The sequence below is a fragment of the Protopterus annectens genome, chromosome 8.part0, assembly GCF_019279795.1.
Source record: "Protopterus annectens isolate FY-2018-M chromosome 8.part0, PAN1.0, whole genome shotgun sequence".
NCBI lineage: Eukaryota > Metazoa > Chordata > Ceratodontiformes > Protopteridae > Protopterus > Protopterus annectens.
In genome coordinates this window covers 1,145,289,867-1,145,314,074 of record NC_056741.1, presented here as the reverse complement: position 1 = coordinate 1,145,314,074, position 24,208 = coordinate 1,145,289,867, and the positions used below count along the sequence as shown (strand labels likewise).

At 40.2% G+C, this 24,208-nt stretch overlaps 1 protein-coding gene across 1 annotated transcript in view; it reads left to right on the top strand.

Moving 5' to 3' along the window:
- Positions 1–24,208, top strand: part of LOC122808415 (F-BAR domain only protein 1-like) — a 2,144,012-nt gene that overhangs the window by 1,968,461 nt on the left and 151,343 nt on the right. The window contains exons 23-24 of the mRNA XM_044079378.1: positions 1,811–1,943; positions 5,841–6,040. Coding sequence (XP_043935313.1) covers positions 1,811–1,943; positions 5,841–6,040 — 333 coding nt within the window. The remainder of the gene's footprint in view (positions 1–1,810; positions 1,944–5,840; positions 6,041–24,208) is intronic.

Below are 24,208 nucleotides of genomic sequence, written 5' to 3'. Positions count from 1 at the left end.
TGTAAAATGTACATCAAGAACAGAGAGAATTTGTAAAGATTATGTAGCTGTAGCATTGACTGGTAAGGATAATGGCTTCCCATAACCAGCATCCACTCACACCATTTTTTGTATGCAGATAATAATCGTCCATCCAGTTTAACTCTTTGCCATATAAAGAGATATATAGAGCCAAGGTAAATACAGCTTTACATACTAAGTTTGAAAAACCTGAAGTGGATTTAAAGAGATGTTTTTTTAGCTAGGAGATATAGTTAAAATCAGTGTAATTCAACTGTAGCTGAGTTAGAATCAAGTATGCAGAGATGAGAAAGTTATGCAAGTTGTAACAACTTATACCCAGTTTTCTCATTGTTTCAGAAGTTCAATTTTGCAGCATTGGCCCGTTATAACTAAGGATCTAGAACAGAAATTATCCCCTACAAATACATTTTCTTTGTGACAAAGGAAAAAGTATAGGAGATGGTCTGTTTTTTATAACAAATAATTATGAACTACGATTAATGATGATAAGGTATTTAATGATGGCAAGTACACTTGCACTTCTCAAAGGGTAGTGTTTGTCATAAGGTGTGTGTGTGTGTGTGTGTGTGTGTACACATGTGCGTGTGCATGTGTCTGAGTGATACCAAAATGATGTATTGGTCAAGGCCAGATAAAGTTTAAAACAAGAGTCCTGGAACATGTGAATGTGATTAGAACGGGTGAACACAAATCCCTTAGCAGTGCATTTTAAGGAAGTTTGTGGGAGTGAAACACTGTACAAGGTACTGTTTTAGGGGGAAAAAACAGTCTTGAAGAGTAAGGGCAGTTTTATAAGAACATTATGAATTGAATTGTCTTTGCAGTATAAAACAGAGTTGTAAAATATGTTGACTTAGATTGCTCTGTTTTAATATAGTGAATGCGTAGTATTTATATATACGTATATTGCTTTAAGCAGAGCAAGTTTAATTGATAGTAATTTAAAATAAAATATTAATTGGTCTATGAAGAAATCGAGAGTATAAAAATTGGTGTAATCACATTACTTAGTGACATGCTGTCTTGAACCTGAAGACAAAATGTTGAAGTTCCTGGAATTTTCTTAAAAGAAAATTTATTAAAAACAAGGGTGAAATTGCCTTTTTTAAAAATATATAAAAGTTATAAAGTTACCTCTTATACGTTGGTTGCTTTGTCAGGATTTCAGAATTTGGCATGTTATGCAGCCTTCCTCCAGGTTGTTGTTGTGCAGGCTTCCTGTAAGGACAGCTAGGAAGACTTGGCCCATCTGAGAGCTCTCACTGCTGAAAGATTTTCAAAGACCATTAGGATTGGCTGATATCCTCTTGCTGCTATGGAATTATAGCATATATGTAACAAGTTGTGTGATTCTGAAGACATCACTTTACCACCCCAGTGTCTCTGGGTTTTCTGTCTTGTCTTTGTCTAATTATGAGCTTACGCATTCAGCTTTTTTTGTATATTTTAGCAGTGTAATTCCAGAATGCCTAGAAGTGTAACAGATGTATGTAATCCTTTACTACAAATAACATAAGATATCTTTGCATAAGAGACTTGGTTGTCATTGGATATAAATGCAGAGCTTTCCATGTTTCCAGATGTCTGCCTTTAAAAGAAGCAATGTGCAGTGTTACGTATAGGCTGTACTCTGAAAAGCATAGTAAGCTTACACCGCTATTGTGAGTATGACACATTTTTGAAGGTACAGCTGCTTTATCTGAGAACCCCTGTTGCATTTATCAATGAGACCAAAATTTTCATGCAGTTCCCTTAATTAATATGTTTATTTTACCTTCCCTTCTAGTGACCCATCTCAGAGTGATCCCAACACGCAGGATTTCTGGCTTAACATGCAGAGCCTTACTTCACAGCTGCAGAAACAGGCAGAGCTGACCCCAGCTGCTTCTTACTACAATGTGGGTCTTCTGAAGTATCAGGTAGGAGAGAACATTTTGAATGATTGTCTTTTCCTACTACAACTGTCTCATGAAATGGAATCCTTGAAGAATAATCTGTCAGTGTGCAGGACTGTGGCACATAAATTTCAGCAGCTAGCATGAAGTAGTCTAGATTTCAGAGCAGCCTGAGCTTATGAGGGTCAGTGGATCAGTGAAAACAGTAACACTGGCAAGCATACAGGTTTCTGTTCTAAGGACCTAAACCTCATTCGTGACATAAACAGGACATGTTAGAGGGACGGGTACGTGTCTCAGATAACCCCTTCTCTGGAAAAGGCTTCCCATCCATGTGAAGCAAAGCTCATCCCTAACGTTATTCATACATAACTTAGACCAATGGATGGGGAATCACAAATTTACCCCTGGTTTGGCAACTATGTCCCTAATGGGCAGGGACAGCTTGTGAATGATTGATGTGGACAAGCCTATGTCATAATTGTAAAATTCCTTGAGGTATTGACATGGCGATATTTTGGTAAATTTGTGGTAAGTCCTTGGGCCAGTAGCCTAGAAACCACATTTGAGCCTGTAATAAATGCTGTCAACTCACTCAGTCATCTGTGGGTCCTAGACCATTGCAAATTGTTAGAAAACACCATAGTAATGTATATAAACAGTGTGGAACCAGATCTTGCACTCTATGCAGACTAGTAGTGATAGCCTGGGGTATGGCTTTTCATCACAGTATCACTCTACAGGCACGTTACATCCTGTCATAGTAAAATTTTGTGTCAGACAAGCTCAGCAGGACCAGGCAGACCCTCATAAATGGAAACTGAATCGGGGGGGGGGGGTCTTCCAGGAATTGATTCATCTGTGGGGAATAACTCACATAGATCTATTTGCCTCCATTTTGCAACAACCAGATGGCAAAATTCTACTTCAGAATTCCATGCAATAAGGTTTATAGTTTCATAGTTTAGTACTAGGTTATCTGCCCTGAGGCATTTATAAGCCTAGCCATAGTGATGTGGCTTTCGCCACCCCATGTAATGGTACAAAAGTGTACAAAATAGACTTAGAATACTGTGCCTCTGTCTAGTAGTGACACAGTGAAGACCCCCTTACATAATAGAATTAGTTTACTGTGCCTCTGTCTTAATAGTGACACAGAGATGACCCTGGAGTAAACCTACGATCTCCCATCCACTCGTCAAGATTTCTCTTGAAGAGAGTCAGTGAGGGGCTCTGCCTAACATGAACTGGGATTCTGTTCCAGAGTATGGGAAGCCTCTGAGTTTGAAAACGTCCATTCTCTTTTCTTTGGATGGGAATGTTACTGTATGTTTTTCCACACTTTCCACTAATATCCAGGTCATTCTGAAGATTTAGAAGGATTCTACAAAGATCATTGTGTAACTTTCTTCTGGCCAAGGGAACAACGGTGCTTTCTTCTTTTGGAAATGGCCAAAGACGATTAACACGAGCTTCTTCACTGGACACACATGACAAGGGGTGTTTGATGTATCCGAACTTAAAACAACTTCATCTAACTACCTGGATGCTAGAGTCTTAATAGAGGCACCTATTTTCTGAAGACATGCAGCAATTACTAAAGGAGGAAAGAAAACCTACTCTGAGGAAATCATATGTTAGCAAATGGAAGAGATTTTCTATCTGTTTGCAAGACAAGAACCAGGACCCTTTTAATCCTAGTATTTCTCTGGTGTTATAGTATTTGTGTGAGTTACTATCCATTGACCTTTCTTAACTCTTATCAAAGTTAATTTGTTGGCCATTTCAGCATGTCTGCCCATGGATCGACCCTTTCAGTAAACTCCATGTCAAAATGTTTTTAAAGGAGTTTTGCATATCAAGCCTCCTATAAAACAGGTGATGCCTTCTTAGGATTACAACCTTATTGTAGAAAAATTAACCCTGGCTCCATTTGAGACAGCTCATCAGGCTGATTTGAGACTCTTAACTTGGAAAAACATTTTGCTGATTGCTCTGACGTCTACAAGAAGAGAATCAGAGTTGCAAGCTCTTACAGTGGGTCAGCTTTGTTTCATTTTCCACAAAGATAGGGTTTCCTTCCTTCCTTCCTTCCTTCCATTATGCCTAAAGTGATATCTGAGTTTACTTTGAGCTAAGCTACTCACGTCTCTCTCCTCTTTCCAGAGCCTGAAAATGAAGGAGAGTGGATACTCCGTACTCTGGTTGTCTACAGATGACCGCTATTATCTTGGCAGAACTAACATTTTCAGAAACTCTATTCAGTGATTCTCTTCTAATGAAGGTAAGAAGAAAGGCCAACCATGTCTTAAATCAGACTATCTCCAAACGGTTGTGTCATGCTGTTAACTTTTGTTATAGCCCCCACAGTAAAGCTTTTCCAGACAGGGTTATGGTTCACACTGCCAGGGCCATCTGTGGCTTTTTGGAGTAGATTAGATTCTTGAAATATTCTAGAAGCAACAACTTAGTCCTCTATGCATGTCTTTACAAAGCACTATGAACTAGATTATGTCTTCTAATCTAGGACAGGCTTTGCTAGGACCATTTCCAAGCGGGTCCTGGACCTCCATCCTTCCTCTTTCTAGTTTAAGTTGTGGTAATCTACCCATATAAGTATGACTGCTGCAGCAGTAATCAAATGAACATAGTGGAGTTGTGTAACTAAACTTACTGTAATAGTAAATATTCAGTGATCACTGCAGCAGTCATCACTGCGTCCCTCCATCACCCTTATTTTGTGTATGCCTTTATTGCCAAGGTGAGGACTTTTATTTTTAGTTCCTTAGCATTGACCTTTTCACATCTGTAGTCTCCCTTTCTCAGCTGGCATGAAAGTTCTGAAGGGCTACTCTTTTTCTTCAGCTTAGCTGGAGCTGGTTAATGGTTTGGGTGAATGGAAGGTGCCCTGAAACTTTGGAAGCTTGTCAGCTGTTATATCCTTAGCAGGATATAACCCATATAGCTAAGGTTACTGCAGCAGTGATCATTCGAGCATCTGTTTTTACGATAAGTTTACTAACACAACTGCACTTTCCTTAATACAGCTATGTGGATCAGTTCATGAAACTGAGCGTAATTTATTATTTGTTTTCAGTTTTGTTTTGTCATGTTTAACCATTTTTTTGCAGATGTTGGACAGTACATCCTTATCTTTTTTTTCATTTCTACTTTCTGTAAGATGTTTAATGCTGGTAATACAGTATATGCACCCAATATTCACACCTCCAACTCCATTCCCTGATACCTATGTCCTGCAGAGCTTCCGATGAGCACCTACAGTAGAGCTGTATATCTTATTTTTACTAATCAGGTAGTAACTGTCAGTAGGCAGAAATTGTAAGGAAACTATGATGCATTTACTGTTTTTAAGCTCTCATTGCTATTGTAACTTCAGGAATTATGTGAGATATCACAAATAATGAAGTTTGTCATGGTCTGCTATTACCACTGTATACTTAAAGGTACAAATAGGTAACTGCTACATTTTAAGCCAAAAGTTGGAAAGTGATTACTGGACAAGTTGTTTAGTGTCTGTGGATGCTGTGAGTCCATTGCAGGCATGGGGGAGGGGGTCATGAGCCTCCTTCCCACCCCAGCTGCCACATAAATGCATAGACTGGGGATCTCATTAATACATAGTATGTGATGGTGGTATCATCTGTAGCCAGATGACTTTCACACAGACCTACCCACTGACCCCTGCATTTTGCACTGCAGAGTTATTTTCCACTTAACCTATGAGAGGTCTGCAACAAGATCTGCTAACTGGACGTCATTGGCCCTAACCACACACTCTTGAGCTCTAGGTCCACTGTAAACTGTGTTGATGACAAAGTGAAATGCATAGCATTGAAATTGTATCAGTTTCTTGTTTTCTTTGTGAGCCACCTGAGTGCAATCTTTCATTTTTCTTTGCAGGTGTCAAAGGCAGACCAAAGCTTCCTACCCCTCAAGCTGGTGGTGCAGTGGAAATGCAGTGCGTGCGCAGTGCAGATCTCTGTCAGCTACAAGTATAATTCTGACTGTACGGCAGCCCCTACAGCTCTCAGCAATGCCCATGTCGTGATACCAGTGGAGGGATCCATCTCCAATGTACAGCTGCAGCCTCCCGGCATCTGGTAAGAAGACAAGAAATAACCATCACTCTGCAACACAAGATGTTTTCTTGGAATCCAAAAAATATAGGTGTAGCTTGGAGTGCAAACCAGTTTAGGGTTAGGATTGTTAACAAATTCTGGTATAGTGATCCCCTTGCAATGGAATTATGACAAGCATCCTAAAGAAAAGCTGACCTTTCACTTTTGTTATGCCATGTTCTCTTTCATTGTCAAAGGCAGTATAGCACAATGGTTACCACTGTATACCCACATATAAATTGCACTGTAGTCTGTGAAAGCATAGCCAAATCATTTATTAGGTTGTATTCTAGGCACTCTTAAAACAGTACTGTTGATCTTACTACATCTGTCTGTAGAAATGTACATGGTAGAGCTTTGCCTTTCTCTTACTGTAAGGATGATTGAATCATTCTGATTTTATTGTAGGGGATTTGCCTGCTAGCTTGCATCAGAGGGGAATAGGGCTGGGACCCTCCACTCCTTCCACGATCTATCTGAGTGGTGTTGATTGTGCAGCAGATATGGCAGATAGTGCTGAGTATTTAACAGCTGGGAAAGAAGACCCTGATGTGCTGATATTTTGTGTTGAGATTGATTGCATAATATTTTTGTACCTTTTCACTTCTCTTACCTAGTTCACAGAAATTCTGAAAAGTTAAGTGCCAGTGTTTAAATGAATCCTTTGACTTTTGACTTAGCTGTTCTGCCGTGCTTCATAGGAATCCCCAGTAGTGTGCTTGCATTCCTCTCAGCAAAAGTTACATCCTGTGTCTTGGCCAACCTCCAATCAACCCAAGACTGTCACGTTGCCCTGCACTGTGAGACCCTGTGTCGGTGGAACACTAAAGTGCTTTCAGCTACACTAGTTCCCTCAGCAAAAGCTACATCCTGTGTCTTGGCCAACGTCAAATCAACCCAAGGCTGTCTCATTGCCCTGCACTGTGAAACCCTGCGTTGGTGGAACACTAAAGTGCTTTCAGCTACACTAGTTCCCCTCAGCAAAAGTTACATCCTGTGTCTTGGCCATCCTCCAATCAACCCAAGGCTGTCTCATTGCCCTGCACTGTGAGACCCTGCGTCGGTGGAACACTAAAGTGCTTTCAGCTACACTAGTTCCCCTCAGCAAAAGTTACATCCTGTGTCTTGGCCAACCTCCAATCAACCCAAGGCTGTCTTGTTGCCCTGCACTGTGAGACCTTGTGTCGGTGGAATGCTAAAGTGCTTTCAGCTACACTAGTGTATATTAGAGTTGTATTTAATCTGTCCTCCAAACTGAAGACTGTTTCCCCTTTCACTGTACGCGGGCACACTACTGGTCCCCCCCCCCATTTCCCTCTTCCTATAGTACTCCTAGGTCAATTACTTAAAACTACTTTCTCTTTGAAAAAGTTTACCTATGTACCTGCAGCCCATACTTCTTTTGTTTTTCCCTGCAGAAGTTGTGTTCCTTTTCACCACTCTGTACCAGATTAGTAGTGTAACATTTGTAGTTATTAGGTAAATACTGCACCACACTGACCTGCAATTAACTTGGCTTGGTTTTCCTGTTTTCTTTTCAGCAGCTGGCTTAGTCCAGTTTTTCTGACTCTCAACCTTGCATTACTTTGTGTCTATCCCTTCCCCCACCTTGAACCTGCACACCTCCCCACCCACTTCTGCGTAATTACAGAGGTATCAAAAAGCCTGATGTAGAAAGGCACCATCATACTCCTTAAGTTTTTGTACATTTAAGTGCATCTGGGTGTTTCCCTCCTTGCTGCAAAGTAAAAGAATAACCTCCTGCTAACCTGAAGATGCCCCTGAAGCTGACTCCTTGCCTGGCTTCATAAAGCTTGTCCTCCTAAAGATTTTGTACTTGTATGTTGCAAAATACCTTTTTACTACCTTTCTGTAGTGCCTGTAACTGCTTGTTAACCCTCCGGTGTGAGATTTAGTAGCCTACCGCAGACCAAGGCCACTTCCTCCCTCCACCCTTTTGTCCCCTCATCCTATATCTTATACCTTTGGAATAGCTTCTTGCCTACCTCCCTCAGCTGCTATTACTCCCCTGACCACTAGGTGGCAGTCTTTACCTACACTATATTCTAGTATTAAAACTAACTATCCCTCAGGCCCTACACCTATTCTTTGGCATTTCAGTGCAATTCTAATCCCCCTCTCTGCACATGAGAACCTCACTCTCGCTTTACTAAATCATCTACACATATCTGATAAGCTTGTATACGCTACGCCCCAGTTTTCACTTTAGTTACTTCTGTATTACGCCAAACTCGAAAGACAGCTGATTGTCTTTTGGCTGAACTTACCTTACTGCTCTTGCCACTCCGCCCTGCAGGCTCACTCCACTCCCCTACCCTACCCCCAATTCCCACACACCCCCATGGCACCTATCCTTATACTGCTAGAAGCCACACCCCCACCCCACATCAACCAATAGCTCGACATATCTCGTTACATACTCAACCATCTGTTACTAATTTACTCACACCTTCCACTATCTATACTTTCCTCATTAAACAAACCTACCTCGTATTTGCCCTTCTATAACCCCTTATTTTCTCATTACTTACATTTCCACATTCTCATTATGTCAACCCCTGGCTTACTAAAACTCTCTAATTTTCTCCTCTTGGCCATAATTCTTTCCACTCTACTTCTATCTCGTAGCCTCACAGGCTATGAATTCCTAACCTCCTTTCAATTTCTACACTCTTTTAAACAAACTTCTCCTTTCTGTCTATCAGCCTCACAAACTCACAGTAACATTACATCCTCATCAGCCTACCTTCTCCCACAGTTTCACAGATTAAACCATATTAAGTATTTCCAAACCAGAAAAATAGACCCTATTTTATGTAAACTAGCAAATCTTTCACACAATCCTCAGTACCTACTACTACACGGTGACATTCACCCAAACCCAGGGCCTGGTAATACCTTCCCTGACTCCCATTCTTCCTTCACCTCTATTTCCCATACCCCCTCTTCTTCCTCGAACTCTCTTCTCATTGCCCACCTCAATATTCATAGTTTAAATAACAAAATTACCCAACTTCATGCCCTACTAGACTTACATTCCTTTGACATCCTATGTCTCACAGAAACCTGCCTCAAACCAGTTACTAAAGACAATGATATCATCCTTCCAAGTTATAACATCCTTAGAATTGACAGTCCTAACAAAAAGGGTGGGGGGTAGCGATATTGTTTAAATCTGAACTACAGGTAACCTCACTAAACTCTCAACCTCCCTCACCTAGCAATGCTGAAATTTTAATCTCTAAGCTCCAAATTAATGCTAATAAATCTATATACATCATTTGCTCTTACATCCCCCCAGGCAACAACATAAGTACTCTTGAAAATGTCCTTAACTGGCTTTTCACATCATTCCCACAAGAAACCATTCTCCTTGGAGACTTTAATATTGACTGGAACTGTTGTATTTCTAACAAACCTACATCTCACATTAATCTCTATGGCTTCATTAAAACTATCACCGACCCTACCAGAACCCATAAACCCAGCAGCAAACAAACTACCTTAGACTGGATGCTAGTCAACAATAACCCCCAATCTTACAAAATAGGCATACTTCCTGATGATATTAGTGACCACTCTCTTACCTTTATAACTAGACAAAAGATCAATATTCCCACTCAACTAAACTTTAGAACCACCCGGAACAAAAAGAACCTGAACCCCTAGGTAACTTTCAAGCAGAGCTAAAAGCCTGCAATTGGTCACCCCTAAAATATCTACCTCTCAATGAAGCAGTCTCTTTTTTTAACAATACATTCCTAAAAATCCTTGAGCACCATTCCCCCTCTCGTACTTTTAAAATTAGGAACAAACCTGCTCCCTGGCTCTCAAATGAGACAAGGCAAAAAATGAGACTGAGAAATAAAATCTGGAATATATGGAGAAGTACCAAAGACCCTATTGATCATTTAAACTTTAGACAGCTCAGGAATGCCACTAAAAAATCAATATTCCTCAATAAAAAAACTATTACCTTAAATTCTAACAAACCCAATATCTAAACCCACAAAAATTTTGGTCAGGATTAAATAAATTACTCCATCCTGGACAAGCCAAAATGCCTACCCCCTCTAACTTATCTCATAATTCTCCCAACCAAATTGCTGATATTTTTAACATTTATTTTTCAGAAACTGTTAAATTTTAGCATATACCTTACCACCTGTTACCACCACTGACTCATCCTTGCCAACCACCCTACCCCAAGTATTTCAACTGCAGCCTGTCCCAACATCTCTCATACACTCCCTACTTCTTAAGCTTAAACCATGCACTCCATTAGCTGACCTCATCCCAGCTGAATACCTTCAAGTGGCAGCTGGAGTGCTTGCCTACCCTGTTTCCATCTTAATTAACAGAACCATTACAGAAAGTTCCATTCCATCCCTCTGGAAAGTCTCATATATTATCCCACTGCATAAGGGTGGGAACTCAAATGAACTCTCAAACTTCCACCCCATAGCCGTATTTTCCCCCTTAGCAAAAATTATGGAGAGAGGTATTCACCGTTAGCTACTTGATCGTCTCCATCAAAACCACCTGCTAGTTGACTGCCAGCATGGTTTTAGGCCTTTCCATAGTACTTCAACTGCTCTACTATCCTTTTTTGACTGCATTAATAAAAATCGTAACAACAGCTTACTGTCCTCAGCCCGCTTTATTGACCTCTCAAAAGCATTTGATATGGTTAATCATCAAATACTGTTAAACTCACTCAAATCACTTTCAGTAGATACCCAGACAGTTAATTGGTTCAAGTCCTATCTGGGAAATAGACAACAAGCAGTCCTCTGGGAAAATAAACTATCTACTCTTCTCCCTATAACTCTTGGAGTCCCACAAGGCTCTATTCTGGGACCTCTCCTCTTTACTATTTTCATAAATGATCTGAACATCTCCCTTCCACAAACCACTTGCATACAATATGCCGACGACTCAACATTAATGTGTTCAGCCTCCTCGCCTGCTGGACTTCATTCGAGTACTCAAGCAGTATTTACCTTAGTTGAAAACTGGTTCCATCAATGCTGTCTCCTCCTTAACCCCAAAAAAACTTAATCGGTACTATTCTCTCCCACTCAAAAGTCTCTTGCTATCAACTTCACAATTGCATCTAATAATGGTACTAATAACTCTGGACACAACCACCAAACTTTTAGGTGTAACAATTGATCATAATCTAAACTTCGACACACATATCAACCTAACCATTAAATCAGTTAATAAAAAAACTTGGTTTCCTCTACAGACTTAAACCCTATCTCACACCTCTAGCTAGGACTGCTATTGCCCAAACTCACTTAATCTCCACCCTTCTCTATGCATCCCCAATCTATACCAACTTATACAAAAATAATCTTCATAAGTTGGAAACAGCCTATAATAACATAGCTAGATTTGCCACTGGTGCCCCTTTTCGAACCCACCACTGCCAAAATCTTAAATTGCTTGGATGGCTGGAATTGCAAAGCCAGATTCTTTTCCAGCAACTTACTACTATACACAAGATCTTACACCATCCCACAGATACACCCATACTCTACCCTTATCTGCCCATATAAAAATCTAACAACCCTTCGATCATTTAATAAGGTACCAGTAGCTACCCTAAAGTCCAACAACAAATCTGGAGATAGCTTGTTCTTAAACTCTATTGGTAACTCTTGGAACACTCTTCCAACTGAACTACATGCTGTAGTAGCTCACCTCCTAAGGTTTGGTAAACTTTGTAAACAATGCTACCCTTAAAAAAAAAAAAAAATGTATTAATCCTTTTACTCAAAATTTTTGACTTATTTAGTCGGGTATGTTACTGTAACAGTACTATATAAATGTTCCTGTATTTGAAATGTTTTACCTGTCTGACATTATCTGTATTGTATATGGTCAAGATTTATGTCTTGTAAATTGTCTTAATGTGGAGCTTTTCTCTCCGGGCCTCCACTGAAAATGGACATACATCCAGTCGGACTATCCCGGTCAACAAATGTAAAATAAATAAATAAATAAATAAAAAAAAACTTTACTCATTGTAAGTCTTCACATACAATCAAAGTGAATAAGGAATGAGGTGGTTTTGCTTCTTTTAACCTGATGAACCAGCTTTGAAGTGCAACTTTGCCAGAATGAAGAAAAGATCATTCTCCAAGGTTTTACCTTGCAGAGCGGACCAGACACAGTAGGTTTTTAGGAACCAGCAAAACTTGTGGCTACAGATGCCTACATCTGATAGGGATTATTGCATGTATTACTTATATTTTTTGCTATGAAGAAGAGGTTGAACAATATTTTCTGTAAGCTATTAAATGACAGACATGCCAGACTAAGGAGCTCTGACTGTTAGCACCACTGTCATCTCCTTAAAATTTAAATCACTCTCTCTTTAATGCTCAGCAAATTCAAGCTATGGCGCCACAGGTTGCAGCCCATTATTTAAGTTGAAGCACCCAAAAACAATATGGATATTGTGGCGAGTCTACTAATGATCCTCAGGATCAACAACCTAGTATAGAAGTTTGAACCTATAAGAAGTTAGTTTCCATGACTTTATAGATTCTTTTGGAGTTCCCTGATTCTGAACATCCTGTGTATATGGGGTCTTCTAGACAATGTTAACCATACTGGAGTTCTCAAAACTCTAGAGGTGGCCCTGTGACCAGCCACTAGCCAGTGAAATAATGGTAATGACACACAAAGGTTTGTGTGCTTGTTAGTTTTAAGGTGCAAAATTGTTAGATGATGTTAGTATCTCTTAGCCAGAAACATTATAATATGTTGCCTGCCAAGATTTATAGCCATGTGTGAAGCACTGTTTCTTACCCTGAACAACATACTTCATTATGCAAAACTTCCTGACACCTGCCAGCCACATAGGCCATGCTACAGAAAGTAAAATTTTATTAGTCCTTTCAATTCTTTTATTGCATTTCCTCCCATAGTCAACTAATATAATCATTCTGTTGTCACCTCTTCAAGAGCATCATACTTATATTATTTATATAGGCTTTCCCACTTATTATTTTCTTTGTTACATCACAAAAACGTGTTCATTTTTCTCTACCCTCGCATTCTCTCCTTTGCAAATTTGTTTTGTACTGACTTTATACATCATGTTTCCTTTTATAGGAAATGTTCTCAAGAGACATTATCTAGGTAAATCTATCCATTCCTTTACATTATAAAAAAAAGATATATTTTTTAATCTCGTGCTCCTCAGATTAATTTCTCCCTTCATTCACATCACCAAAAATATTTTCCCATAGCATTCTTGTACTATTTCTACCTTCATACCAATCCTTCCTATTCCCCCATCAGTCATTTTATTTATTTTTTTGTTCCTTCCCTCTGTCCTGCATGTGACTGGCCAGTCATGGAGCTAGGCATCCAGGGACTCTGCACGTCTGTGCTTTCCACAGGTGGGGGGAGATTTTTTTTTCTTATGACCTACTCATTTTCCCCCTCCTCTTGTGGACTGTATTGGACTGTATCTCCCCACCTCTGCTGCAGTTCAGCATGTTTCCACCCTGTTTCTATTTTCCACTCTTTAGGCACACTTATAATTGTGCCTTTTCCAGCCTCCACCGTGGATTGACATGGTAGATGCCCATAGGTCCATCCACCCACTCGAGATGGTAATGCCCATCCATCCATGTCATTTCCTTCAGTCACCCGAGAAGTACTGGTGTCTTTTGTATAATTTACTTTTCAGCTTCTTTAGCATTGTTATTTTGTACTTTACCCCTGAAAACTTTGTGCTTATTGTAGCCCTTCTGATTCTAGCTTTGACCTCCTCATTCAGGATTCTCTTCTTCTCAGCCACTCCTCTCAGATAACTGAAGCTGTTAACCTTTTCCATTATTTTCCTTTCTATCTCAGTTTTCAGCTTCTGATTCCCCCATTTGCTTCCATGACAACTATCTTGTCTGTACTGTGTTTCATCCTGTGTGCTTTTAGTTTTGCATTCCATTCTCTGATCATTTGTGGAAGTTCCTTATTTGTTCCCTCTGACCTATTTGCTAATGTAATCCATCACCAGTGTGAACAGCAACTGGCTCAGAACTGAACCTTGATATACTCCTACTCACCCTGGGAACCCCAATGCGAGTCTGAACACTGTTCAGACTTGTGTCACTTGATCTCATACATAACCTGCAATAATTCTGCTAATGCTTCTGGGACTTCATATCATTGCAGGACTGCTTAAATCAGCTGTCGTGGAACCTTGTTGTGTGCTTCTTCCAAGCCTAAGAGTGCTCAGTTAGACTCTTTCCTCATCTGTAGCTTCTTCTCTACTATCCGTCTCACTGCAAACATTGGATCAATTTTGCTATATCCTGATCTGATCTCCCATCTTACTCTCTACTACTCTGCATATTCATTTATCAGTCACCTTTTCTGGCACAGAAGTTTAATGCTTTTATACTGCCCACAGTTGAAAATGTCCTTACTATTAGTGAATACTGGCACTAGGATGCTTATTCTCCTGTCATCTAGGATACACATTTCTCCATACTGCCAAGAGTACCTTCAGGAGACATTTCTCCCCTAACTTACCCAACATCTTAATTCCCTGACTTAATTTTCCTTAATACTGTTCTTACTTCTCCTAGGGTGGGTTCTTCTTTGTATTTCCTCATAGGCTGTGTATGGGACAATACAGCTTCTGTGAGGTTTTCTTCATTCAGAAGCTGCTGGAAGTACTCCTTCCTTCTGCTTTTGATGTCCTGTGAACTGGTGAGCAGGTTATTGCTGCATCCTCTTTTAATGGTGTCTGACAACCAATCTTCATCATGGTTCTGTCTTTGACTTGCAACCAGAGAGTGTTTCTTTGTGATAGAATGCCTCTGATGTATTATTCTTTACTATTGTGACTACTTACTTTTTTAGGCTCATCTGTCCTTTCTATTTCCCACTTTTTCCTGTGCTCTTCCTTCCTTTTGATAACTTTTTGGTCTTTCACATTCCACCCCCAGCTTTCCTTATGTACTTTATTTTCATACCTGGCTTGGCTGCATATCTGTTTGATAGTCTTCACACGTGCTATTTTGAGTATTTCCTTGAACTCTTCTGCTTTTGCTCCAGTCAGGTTCCAGTTGCTACCTGAATGCATGATTTTCCTCACCATCAGCCCTGTTGTGGGACATAGGGTAGTAATTATAATCTCAGCCTGTCTTTACACTGGAGTCTGATTGTTATGAGTCTTCCTCTAATTCTGATGACATCCCTCACTGTTTTCAGAAGACTGTTCCTCACCACAATTCTCATAATTTTTTAAGATTGTCCTCTACCTAAATAGAAAAGTCTGGACCTCAGTCCAAGTGGCTTTGTTGCACTGCCATTCCACCTTGTCCCCTGAATGCATAGGATGACCAACCTCCTTACCATCATGTCATCCACATCCTCACAGGCATTGGTTGGAGGTAAGGATCAAACCATGTACCTTGTGCTTTGGAGATGATTACCTTAACCATTATTTCAGCTCTGCCCTATAATAAAAGAAAATACTATGTCAGCCAACTCCCTCTACCTAGCATTTATATCCCTGCTCAGGGATAACTAGCCGTTCCCATGTGTGTTTCATTTATTCAATGCACTTTCTTTTACTACGACAATTAAAAGTCTTCCACAAGACTAATACTGCCTTTATCCTTATAAGTCCTTCCTCCCACTGTCTTTGCACAGGTGCCATATCGCCAAACATAATACTTAAAACACTTAGCTGCTTGAAAGTAAAATACACCCCCACCACCTTAACAGTATCTTCAGTTTGTTTACTTTTATCTTTAGTTATCAAAAGCTTTGCACTTCCTAAAGTTCCTTCTAACTCCTTAAATAATGTCAGCATCCAGTGCATACCAATTGCTACCAAGATTAATCATCAGCATAAATTAAATACATAGGAATTTCATCCCCCCTGTACTATCTCCCACAAGCCATTTTTTCATTAGTCACAATTGCATTCATAAAAAAGGAGAAAAAAAATAAACGCCACTCAGTGGAGACCCCTGCCTAACTCCATCCCCATCCTAATATTATTTCCGTCCATATATTTATAAATACAGAAACATATGATTTATTATGTATAGATTTGAATAAACCCTGATGTTCTTCGTGTTTTACTGTTGCAGTCATTACATTTGGGTAATCTGCTGGCAGGTTGCCCTCAGTCGGCCTGATTAACAAAGTCTTGGGTCCTGCATCAGTTGCTGTCCCTTCTTCCATGACGTCAGGTCGTCAGGGGTATAAAACATGCAGACGATGCCGTTACATCAGTCTTTCTTGTCGCGCAGTGCCCGAAGCAGTTCGCAAGTGTCGGTCGGCCGACTCCTGAAATTTTCGTTTTCTAGTTCCAGAACCGAAGTCTTCAACTAAAAGCTAAGTACCCTGTTGGGGAAACTTTTTCTTGCTCCTTACCGATGTCATTAAAAGTTAATAATTGCATTGTGGGAAGCAAATACCTCATAAGGATTTTCATTTGTACTGTATTCCTTGCCTAGGCCCTGACCACAACGTACCTTACTGTTGGTTTTGTGCTAAATTTAATCAACGCACTATTAAACGTCAGCATATTTTTGCTTCTAAATATTTTGGCTCAAGATTTAATTATCCAGAAATATCGTCGGTTAGCAATCCGACTACCGGAATACCTAAAAAATGCAAAGAAAAAGACAGAGACAGACGTTGAGGTCCAAAACTGACGACGACGCCTCTCCTAAGCCAGTCACCAGTTCGCCGGTACTCAGTGAGGCGCTTTCGCAGCCCCTGATACTCGCTACATCTGATTCGCAGGCCTCTACTGAGACCCATTCGGAGTCTGGTATGCCGTGAGATGCTTCAATTATGGAACCCGCAGATGTCTCTACCTTAGATGGGTCTGGAGCCTCTGTGCAGGAACCGGCTTCTACAGGTGTTTTCAGGCCTACAGATTTGTATATTAGACCGACGCTATCTTCAAAACTAAGGCCAAAATCTAAATCTATGTCTAAAAAAACAATGCCTGGGCCACATGTGCAGGCCCCTAAGCCTAAAAAACAAATGATCAAAATGGCTGAAGATTTAATTACTCTGATCAGGGGTAGCAACCCCCTTCCTTCTAAGAGGCCTAGGCAAGACATTGATTATGAATCTTCTGAACAGGATTCTGTTTCTTCTGACTCTTCAAATGAACAGGATTTGTGTATTCCTACGTATGAGGACTGTGATGTACAAGATTCCATTCCTTCTGCTTCTCCCCCTGAGGATTTTTCTTTTGGGGAAACTTTACATCCCTTAAGGGAACATTTCCACTGGGAAAGTCAGGATTTCTCTGAATCTAAAAAGAGACTTAGGGATTTTCTTCTTCTTCCTCAGCATAGACCTTTGGCTATACCTCCTGTTCTAGACATTGTTGATGATGTTTTTTTCAGAATCTAGTATGGCTCCTGATTCTCTGTCTCCGGCTCCTTGTAAGCCAGACAAGATACTACTGGGTTCCTGACTCCCACAAATTCCTTTTCAAAAATCCTATTGCTGATCCTGAAACCATTTCTCAGGGTCCCAAGGGCATTAAGGCCTCTACTGCTAAAAATCCTACCCCTTCTGATAGAGATTCCAGGGCGCTGGATAGATGGGGGTAAGAAGGTTTACACTTCTGCAACCTTGACAATCAGGGCTTTAAACTGTCAATTTCATATGCTTAAATATCAACAGCATACCATGGGACTACTTAAACAGAAAATTATGTTAATTTCTGACTGTGTGGAAAATAAAGATTTACAGGATTTATTACATTCAGCTGAACAAGTTGGAAAGCATACTTTGCAATGTGGTTTTGATTCCTTGGAGGCCTCTTGCAGGGCTGCTGTAACTGGATCTGTGCTAAGAAGGCATGCTTGGCTCAAAGAGCAAACTCTGCCTGATCATGTTAAAGCAAAATTGTTGGATGCTCCTTTACAACAGGACCGTCCCTTTGGTGATAAGGCTGAAGGAGTGTTAAAAAGATGGAAGATAAAGTTAAATCTATGCAAACTGTGAAAGATTTCTTACAAGTGCAACCTCCAAGATTTAGTAGGTACTGGCCTACTAAGAACTGGTCCTTTCCAGTCCCTTCGAGAGCCGCTCAAGTCAGATCCAGACATTCCAAAGGCTCCAGGTTTCAGTCACAAGGAACTTTTAGAACAAAACAATGGGGTGCCTCCACCTCCAAATCTGGAAACAGCAAGGCGCTTCCCTATGGTAAACAGTCTCAATGACTTCCTTGTACACTCACCAAGCACTTACCTTTTAGCTGCCCCTTTGGGGGGAAAACTAGCACTTCATGCACGAAACTGGCAACATATTACCCAGGACAAATGGGTTTTAAATATAGTATCCCAGGGATACAGATTTCATTTCCACACGTTGCCAATCCCAATCGGATGGCCAGACCTGCCCCCAAATCAGTGGGCAGAGGCCCAGAAACAAGTTCTGTCCCTCATGAACATGGGGGCTATTCAACCAGTACCAGAAGAGGAAAAGGGACAAGGTTTCTATTCAAGAGTTTTCTTGGTACCCAGAAAAGACAAATCATGGCATCCAATTCTGGACTTATCCACTCTAAACACATTTCTGGACATTCCAAAATTCAAGATGCTGACTCTTCAACAGTTACTACCTATGCTAGGCAAAGATGCCTGGTTGGTAACTCTAGACTTAAAAGAGGCTTACCTGCATATCCCAATCAGGGAATCTTGCAGAAGATACCTCTGCTTCAAAGCAGGCTTCTTGCATTACCAGTTCTCTGCACTGCCCTTTGGCTTATCTACTGCGCCCAGGGTCTTCACAAAGTGCCTGGCTCCAGTAATTGCATTTTGCAGGTAAGGAAATATTCAAATATATCCATACCTGGACGATTGTCTAATTCAAGCAGAAAACAAGGACATTCTTCTAAAGCATCTGGCGTTTGTAAAAAGGGTTCTAACTTGTCTAGGGTACACCATAAATGAAAAGAAATCGCAACTGGTGCCCTCTCAAAAAATTACATTCCTGGATACAAGCTTGAATACAACTGCCCAGATGACATACCTTACGCCAGAAAAGCAAATTCAATTGGTGACTTACTTCAAACAGGTGGCCACAAAAACCCTGCTGTCTGCAAGACAAATTCTGCAAGCCTTGGGGTTCATGGCCTCCTGCATTCTTCTAATTCCATATGCAAGACTGCATATGAGGAAACTTCAGTGGTACTTAAAAAGTTTTTGGAGTCAACATTGTCACAGCCTGGAAACAATGATTCCTATCATACCTTGCTTGCAACTAGAGTTCCTATGGTGGGCAGAGGCCTGTCACCAAAACAAGGGACTGCCATTCACTCCACCCCCTGCCGCCCAAACCCTAACTACAGACGCATCAGACTATGCTTGGGGGGCTCATCTGGCAGGGAAGTGCATTCAGGGCAAATGGAGCCCAAATCAAATGTACCTTCATATCAATCAGAAAGAGATGCTAGCTGTACAGAATGCACTGACAGCCTTCAAGGGCTACCTTCATCCAGGACAATTAATGATAAAGACAGACAACACCACAGTTATGTGGTACATAAACAAGCAGGTGGGTACACATTCCTACCCCCTTTGCAGACTAGCCATGGCATTGTGGAACACGGCCTTGACCTACCAAACACAACTACAAGCTCAATTTCTGCCAGGAAAGCTGAATACTCTGGCAGACAAACTAAGCAGAAATCTTATGGACCCACACAAATGGAAACTGGAACCACGAATTTTCAACATGTTGACATGCAAATGGGGGACTCCAGACATATATCTTTTTGCCTCACCCCAGAACTATCAGTTGGACAAATTCTGCACAAGAATTCAACACAAAAAAGCTTGGAAAGTAGATGCTCTATCATTCAGCTGGAAAAACTTATCAGTCTATGCTTTTCCGCCTCTGCCTCTGCTCTCCAAAGTTCTACTAAAAGTCAGACAGGACAAACTAAAAATGATTCTGATGGCTCCAGACTTGGCCTCTCCAACACTGGTACCCACTCCTGCGCAATGTGTCACACCTTTCTCTGTGGCACCTGCCTCAGACACCTTACCTACTGTCTTAGCAGAACTGCCAAATTCTGCACACTCATCTCCAAACTTTGAATCTTGCAGTATGGCTAATCATTTAATTTCACCCTTGGCATCCCTCAGCAAACCTGTGATGGATGTCATTTTGGAGGCTAGAAGGCCTAGTACTAGAAAATCTTATGCTGACAAATGGAAAAGATTCTGTGCCTGGAACCAATCACAAGGAATAAGCACAGCAATGCCCAATATTCCTCAGATTCTACAATACTTAACTGAGATGCTTCACAAGGGCTTTTTTCTTCCATAAAAGTCCATGCCTCTGCCATTTCAGCTCATTACAACACAGAACCTCCCCTCTTCTCTCATCCTCTGCTAAAGCAGTATCTCAGAGGGGCCAAAAACTTAAGACCTCCCAGGAGAGCGCCAGCCCCTGCATGGGACCTCAATTTTGTTTTGGAGAAACTCACTATCCCTCCTTTTGAGCCAGCTGCTACTGCAGACCTAAAATTTCTCTCCTGGAAAACAGCTTTCCTTTTAGCGGTCACTTCAGCTAGAAGGATTTCTGAATTACAGGCTCTTATGGCAGTGGAGCCTTTCATTATTTTTCATGTGGACAGGGTGTCTCACAGGGCCAATCCATCTTTCATGCCTAAGGTGGCATCCAGTGTGGCTCTTAATCAGACCATTCATCTGCCAACTTTCTTTCCCAATCCACAGAACAAGGGTGAGTGGATTCTGCATTCATTGGATGTACACAGACAACTTAGAGTTTACTTAAACAGGACAAAATCTCTAAGAAAATCTGAACAACTATTGGTGGCATTTGCTGCAGGGGCAGAGGGAAAGGCTATTTCAAAGCAGACTATTTCCAAATGGATAAGCCATTGTATTAGTTTCTGCTATATGCACCATGGTAAAACTATCCCCAAGGGGATCAGATCTCAGTCCACCAGGGCTGCATCTACTTCTGCAGCCTTTCTCAGAGGGGTTCCTACCAGAGACATTCTAGAAGCTGCTACCTGGAGCTCAGTCCATACGTTCAGCAAACATTACTATTTACCTCTCTTCTCTAAATCCAGAGCTGGCTTTGCCACTGCTGTCCTGCAGGGCCTTATAGCTGCTTCTAATGCTGTATAAATCCATCCTCCCAACCATAGCTTTGGGAATCTACCCAAATGTAATGACTGCAACAGTGAAACACAAAGAACATAGAACAGTTGTGTACACTTACCATAAATGTAGATGTTCGAGTGTATTCACTGTTGCAGTCCTGGTTACCCACCCTTCAGCCCCCTGTTTTTCTCTTACTGTACCTCTACTTTCTTTTACTATGCTTAAAAGCCTTTTTGGTGTATTTGCTTTTGTTTGGATGTATATTTTTTGTGTTTTAAATTATATACATATATATATATATATATATATATATATATATATATATATATATATGTGTTTTGCTCCCCATTTGGGGGGCACCTGACATCTGGGGCAAGAAAAACTGATGTAATGGCGTCGACTGCATGTTTTATACCTCTGACGACCTGACGTCATGGAAGAAGGGACAGCAACCGACGCAGGACCCAAGACTTTGTTAATCAGGCCGACTGAGGGCAACCCGCCAGCAGATTACCCAGATGTAATGACTGCAACAGTGAATACACTCGAAAATCTACATTTATGGTAAGTGTACTCAGCTGTACTTTTTTCGTGCTCAAGCCATTGTATTTCAAAATATCCAACATTTGCTGATGATTCAAACTATCATGTGCTTTAGCTGCATTTCTTTGAGTATAAATCCCCTCCCCTTTTCTTTAATCTTGGCTACTCCTTCTTTCACCAAAATCAATAACTTTCCTACTTGCCTAACTGGGATTTTATAGATTCTTCTGGTCATATATACCCCCCTTAGCCTAACCTGTAAAATTTTCACTATTTTATAATTCATTTTGCAAAAAGAAAATGTTCTCCCATTTTTCATCTTCCATCTAATCCCACGTTTTTCATAAGACCTTTATTATGGTATGTACCACCTTATAGCATGTGTTACATAGAACATTGAAAAACATGGAGTAAAACATAAATATAATGTTACTCATTTCATTTAATTGTGCTTTTCCTACCAGCACCCCTCAATTTTCTTTTGTCCAGCCTCACTCCTGTCTTTCCCCCTTCATCCTCTTCAGTACTCTCAGTGCCCACCATACTCACGCTGTATTCCCTTTCAGTCTCTAGAACATCATATTTATTTGACATTTCAAATTAACTGAATTTAAACAATTTTAAATTACTGTTGATGATAGTAACACTGTCATCTTACTGTAGGAAATTTCATCTTGATTTTCATTTTGCAGCTCATCATCCTGATTTATATCCTCACTCTCACTTGTTTCATTCTTTTGGTTATCAGTTATTAAAGAATCCTCTGCTACCCCACATTCAGACCATGTGTTCTCCTTTCCCACATTTTGAACACAATAGCTATCATTCCTTATACTTGTGTCCTCTCTCCCTGCAATTATGTTGGATTTTATGTGGACACACATTGATTAAATGATTCCATTTGACACACACACAAAAAATTGTTCTGACCCCAGTATTGGAGTTTACCCCTTACATCAGTAAAAATTATTCACTCAGTAAATGAATAATCTCACATTTTTCAATGTTTGATGAAACATGCATACTTTCCACCTTCATTTCATAGTCCACTTTCATCAAAACATTTTTTATCAGGAGGCAAACGATAATCCACTGGATGAATGTTCCATCACTCACTAATAACAATGAAAAATTTAAAACAATAAAACTCGAGCAAAGGAACGACCAAGATGACATATACTGCAAGAATTCTGAAGAAATTCAAATAAGGATGTTTATTGTATCCAAAATAAGAGGTAAGCGCTTTTTCCAAGGAATTGCTTCTTCAGACCTTTAAAAACACCTAATAAAACAATTATATATATATATATATATATATATATATATATATATACAAACAGTAAAATTCAAACTCTCCAATCAAGAAACAACTACAATTGACTGAGAACACATCATAAGAAGCATCCTTAAAGACACAATACAGTCATTCTAAAAAACAACAGAATAAAATCACACATCATAATATATAATAAAAAAACACACATCATGATATATAATAAAAAAATCTATATGTGAATAATAAGAACATTACCCTACTACAAGACTGCTAATAAAACATATATATCTAGTTTATTCACTTCGGAACCCTTCTTTTCCTAAGCAGAGGCTTTATTGTAGCACGTTCATTAAGACCCCTGCACCTATCTGCTCTCAAGATGATCATCCAATTGTTCTCCTTATATTCAGTGTGGTTGCGGATATCACCCGCTTTAACAGTGGGCTTAATAATATCTATGACTCCAAACATAAAGTAATGTCGTGCTCCAGAGCTCATTACATGCTTCGACAAGGTGTTATTGTCAGCACCCCTGCGTATACTATAGACATGTTCCCTCATGCATTCTCTCAACGACCTATTCGTCTTACCCAAGTAGAAGGACATGCAAGACACACACACTGCCAAGTAGACCACATTCGTGGTCCTACAATTGGCATTCACCTTAAAACTAAACCTTCTCCTCAAATCAGGGTGATCAAAAAAACTAGACACATTGATGAGACCACAAAAAGTGCAGTTCCCACATGGCTGTGTAACCCCAGCCTCTACTGGGTCACTAAAGATATCCTTGTTACTACATAATAACCTTTTCAAATTCCTCGTATTCCTATAAAGGAAAGATGGATTGTCACCAACAATCCCACTAATCTCTGGATCTACTTGTAAGATTGACCAATTCACTCTAAAAATATCCCTTAATGCTCTATGATCTCTAGTAAAAAAACAGGGGAATTTTGACTCGCCTTTGTAAGTTCGAACAATTACTTATTACACCTTCTACTCTCGGACCATAATAGGGTGCTGCTGTCCCTTCTCTAAGATGTTTCAAGTCAGACCAGCCTCTAGAGATCTGAGCCTAACCATATCCCCTCTGTAATAATCTCTCTTCAAGCTGTTTAATTTCAGACTGAAAACCCTCCTCAGTAAGGTTCAGTC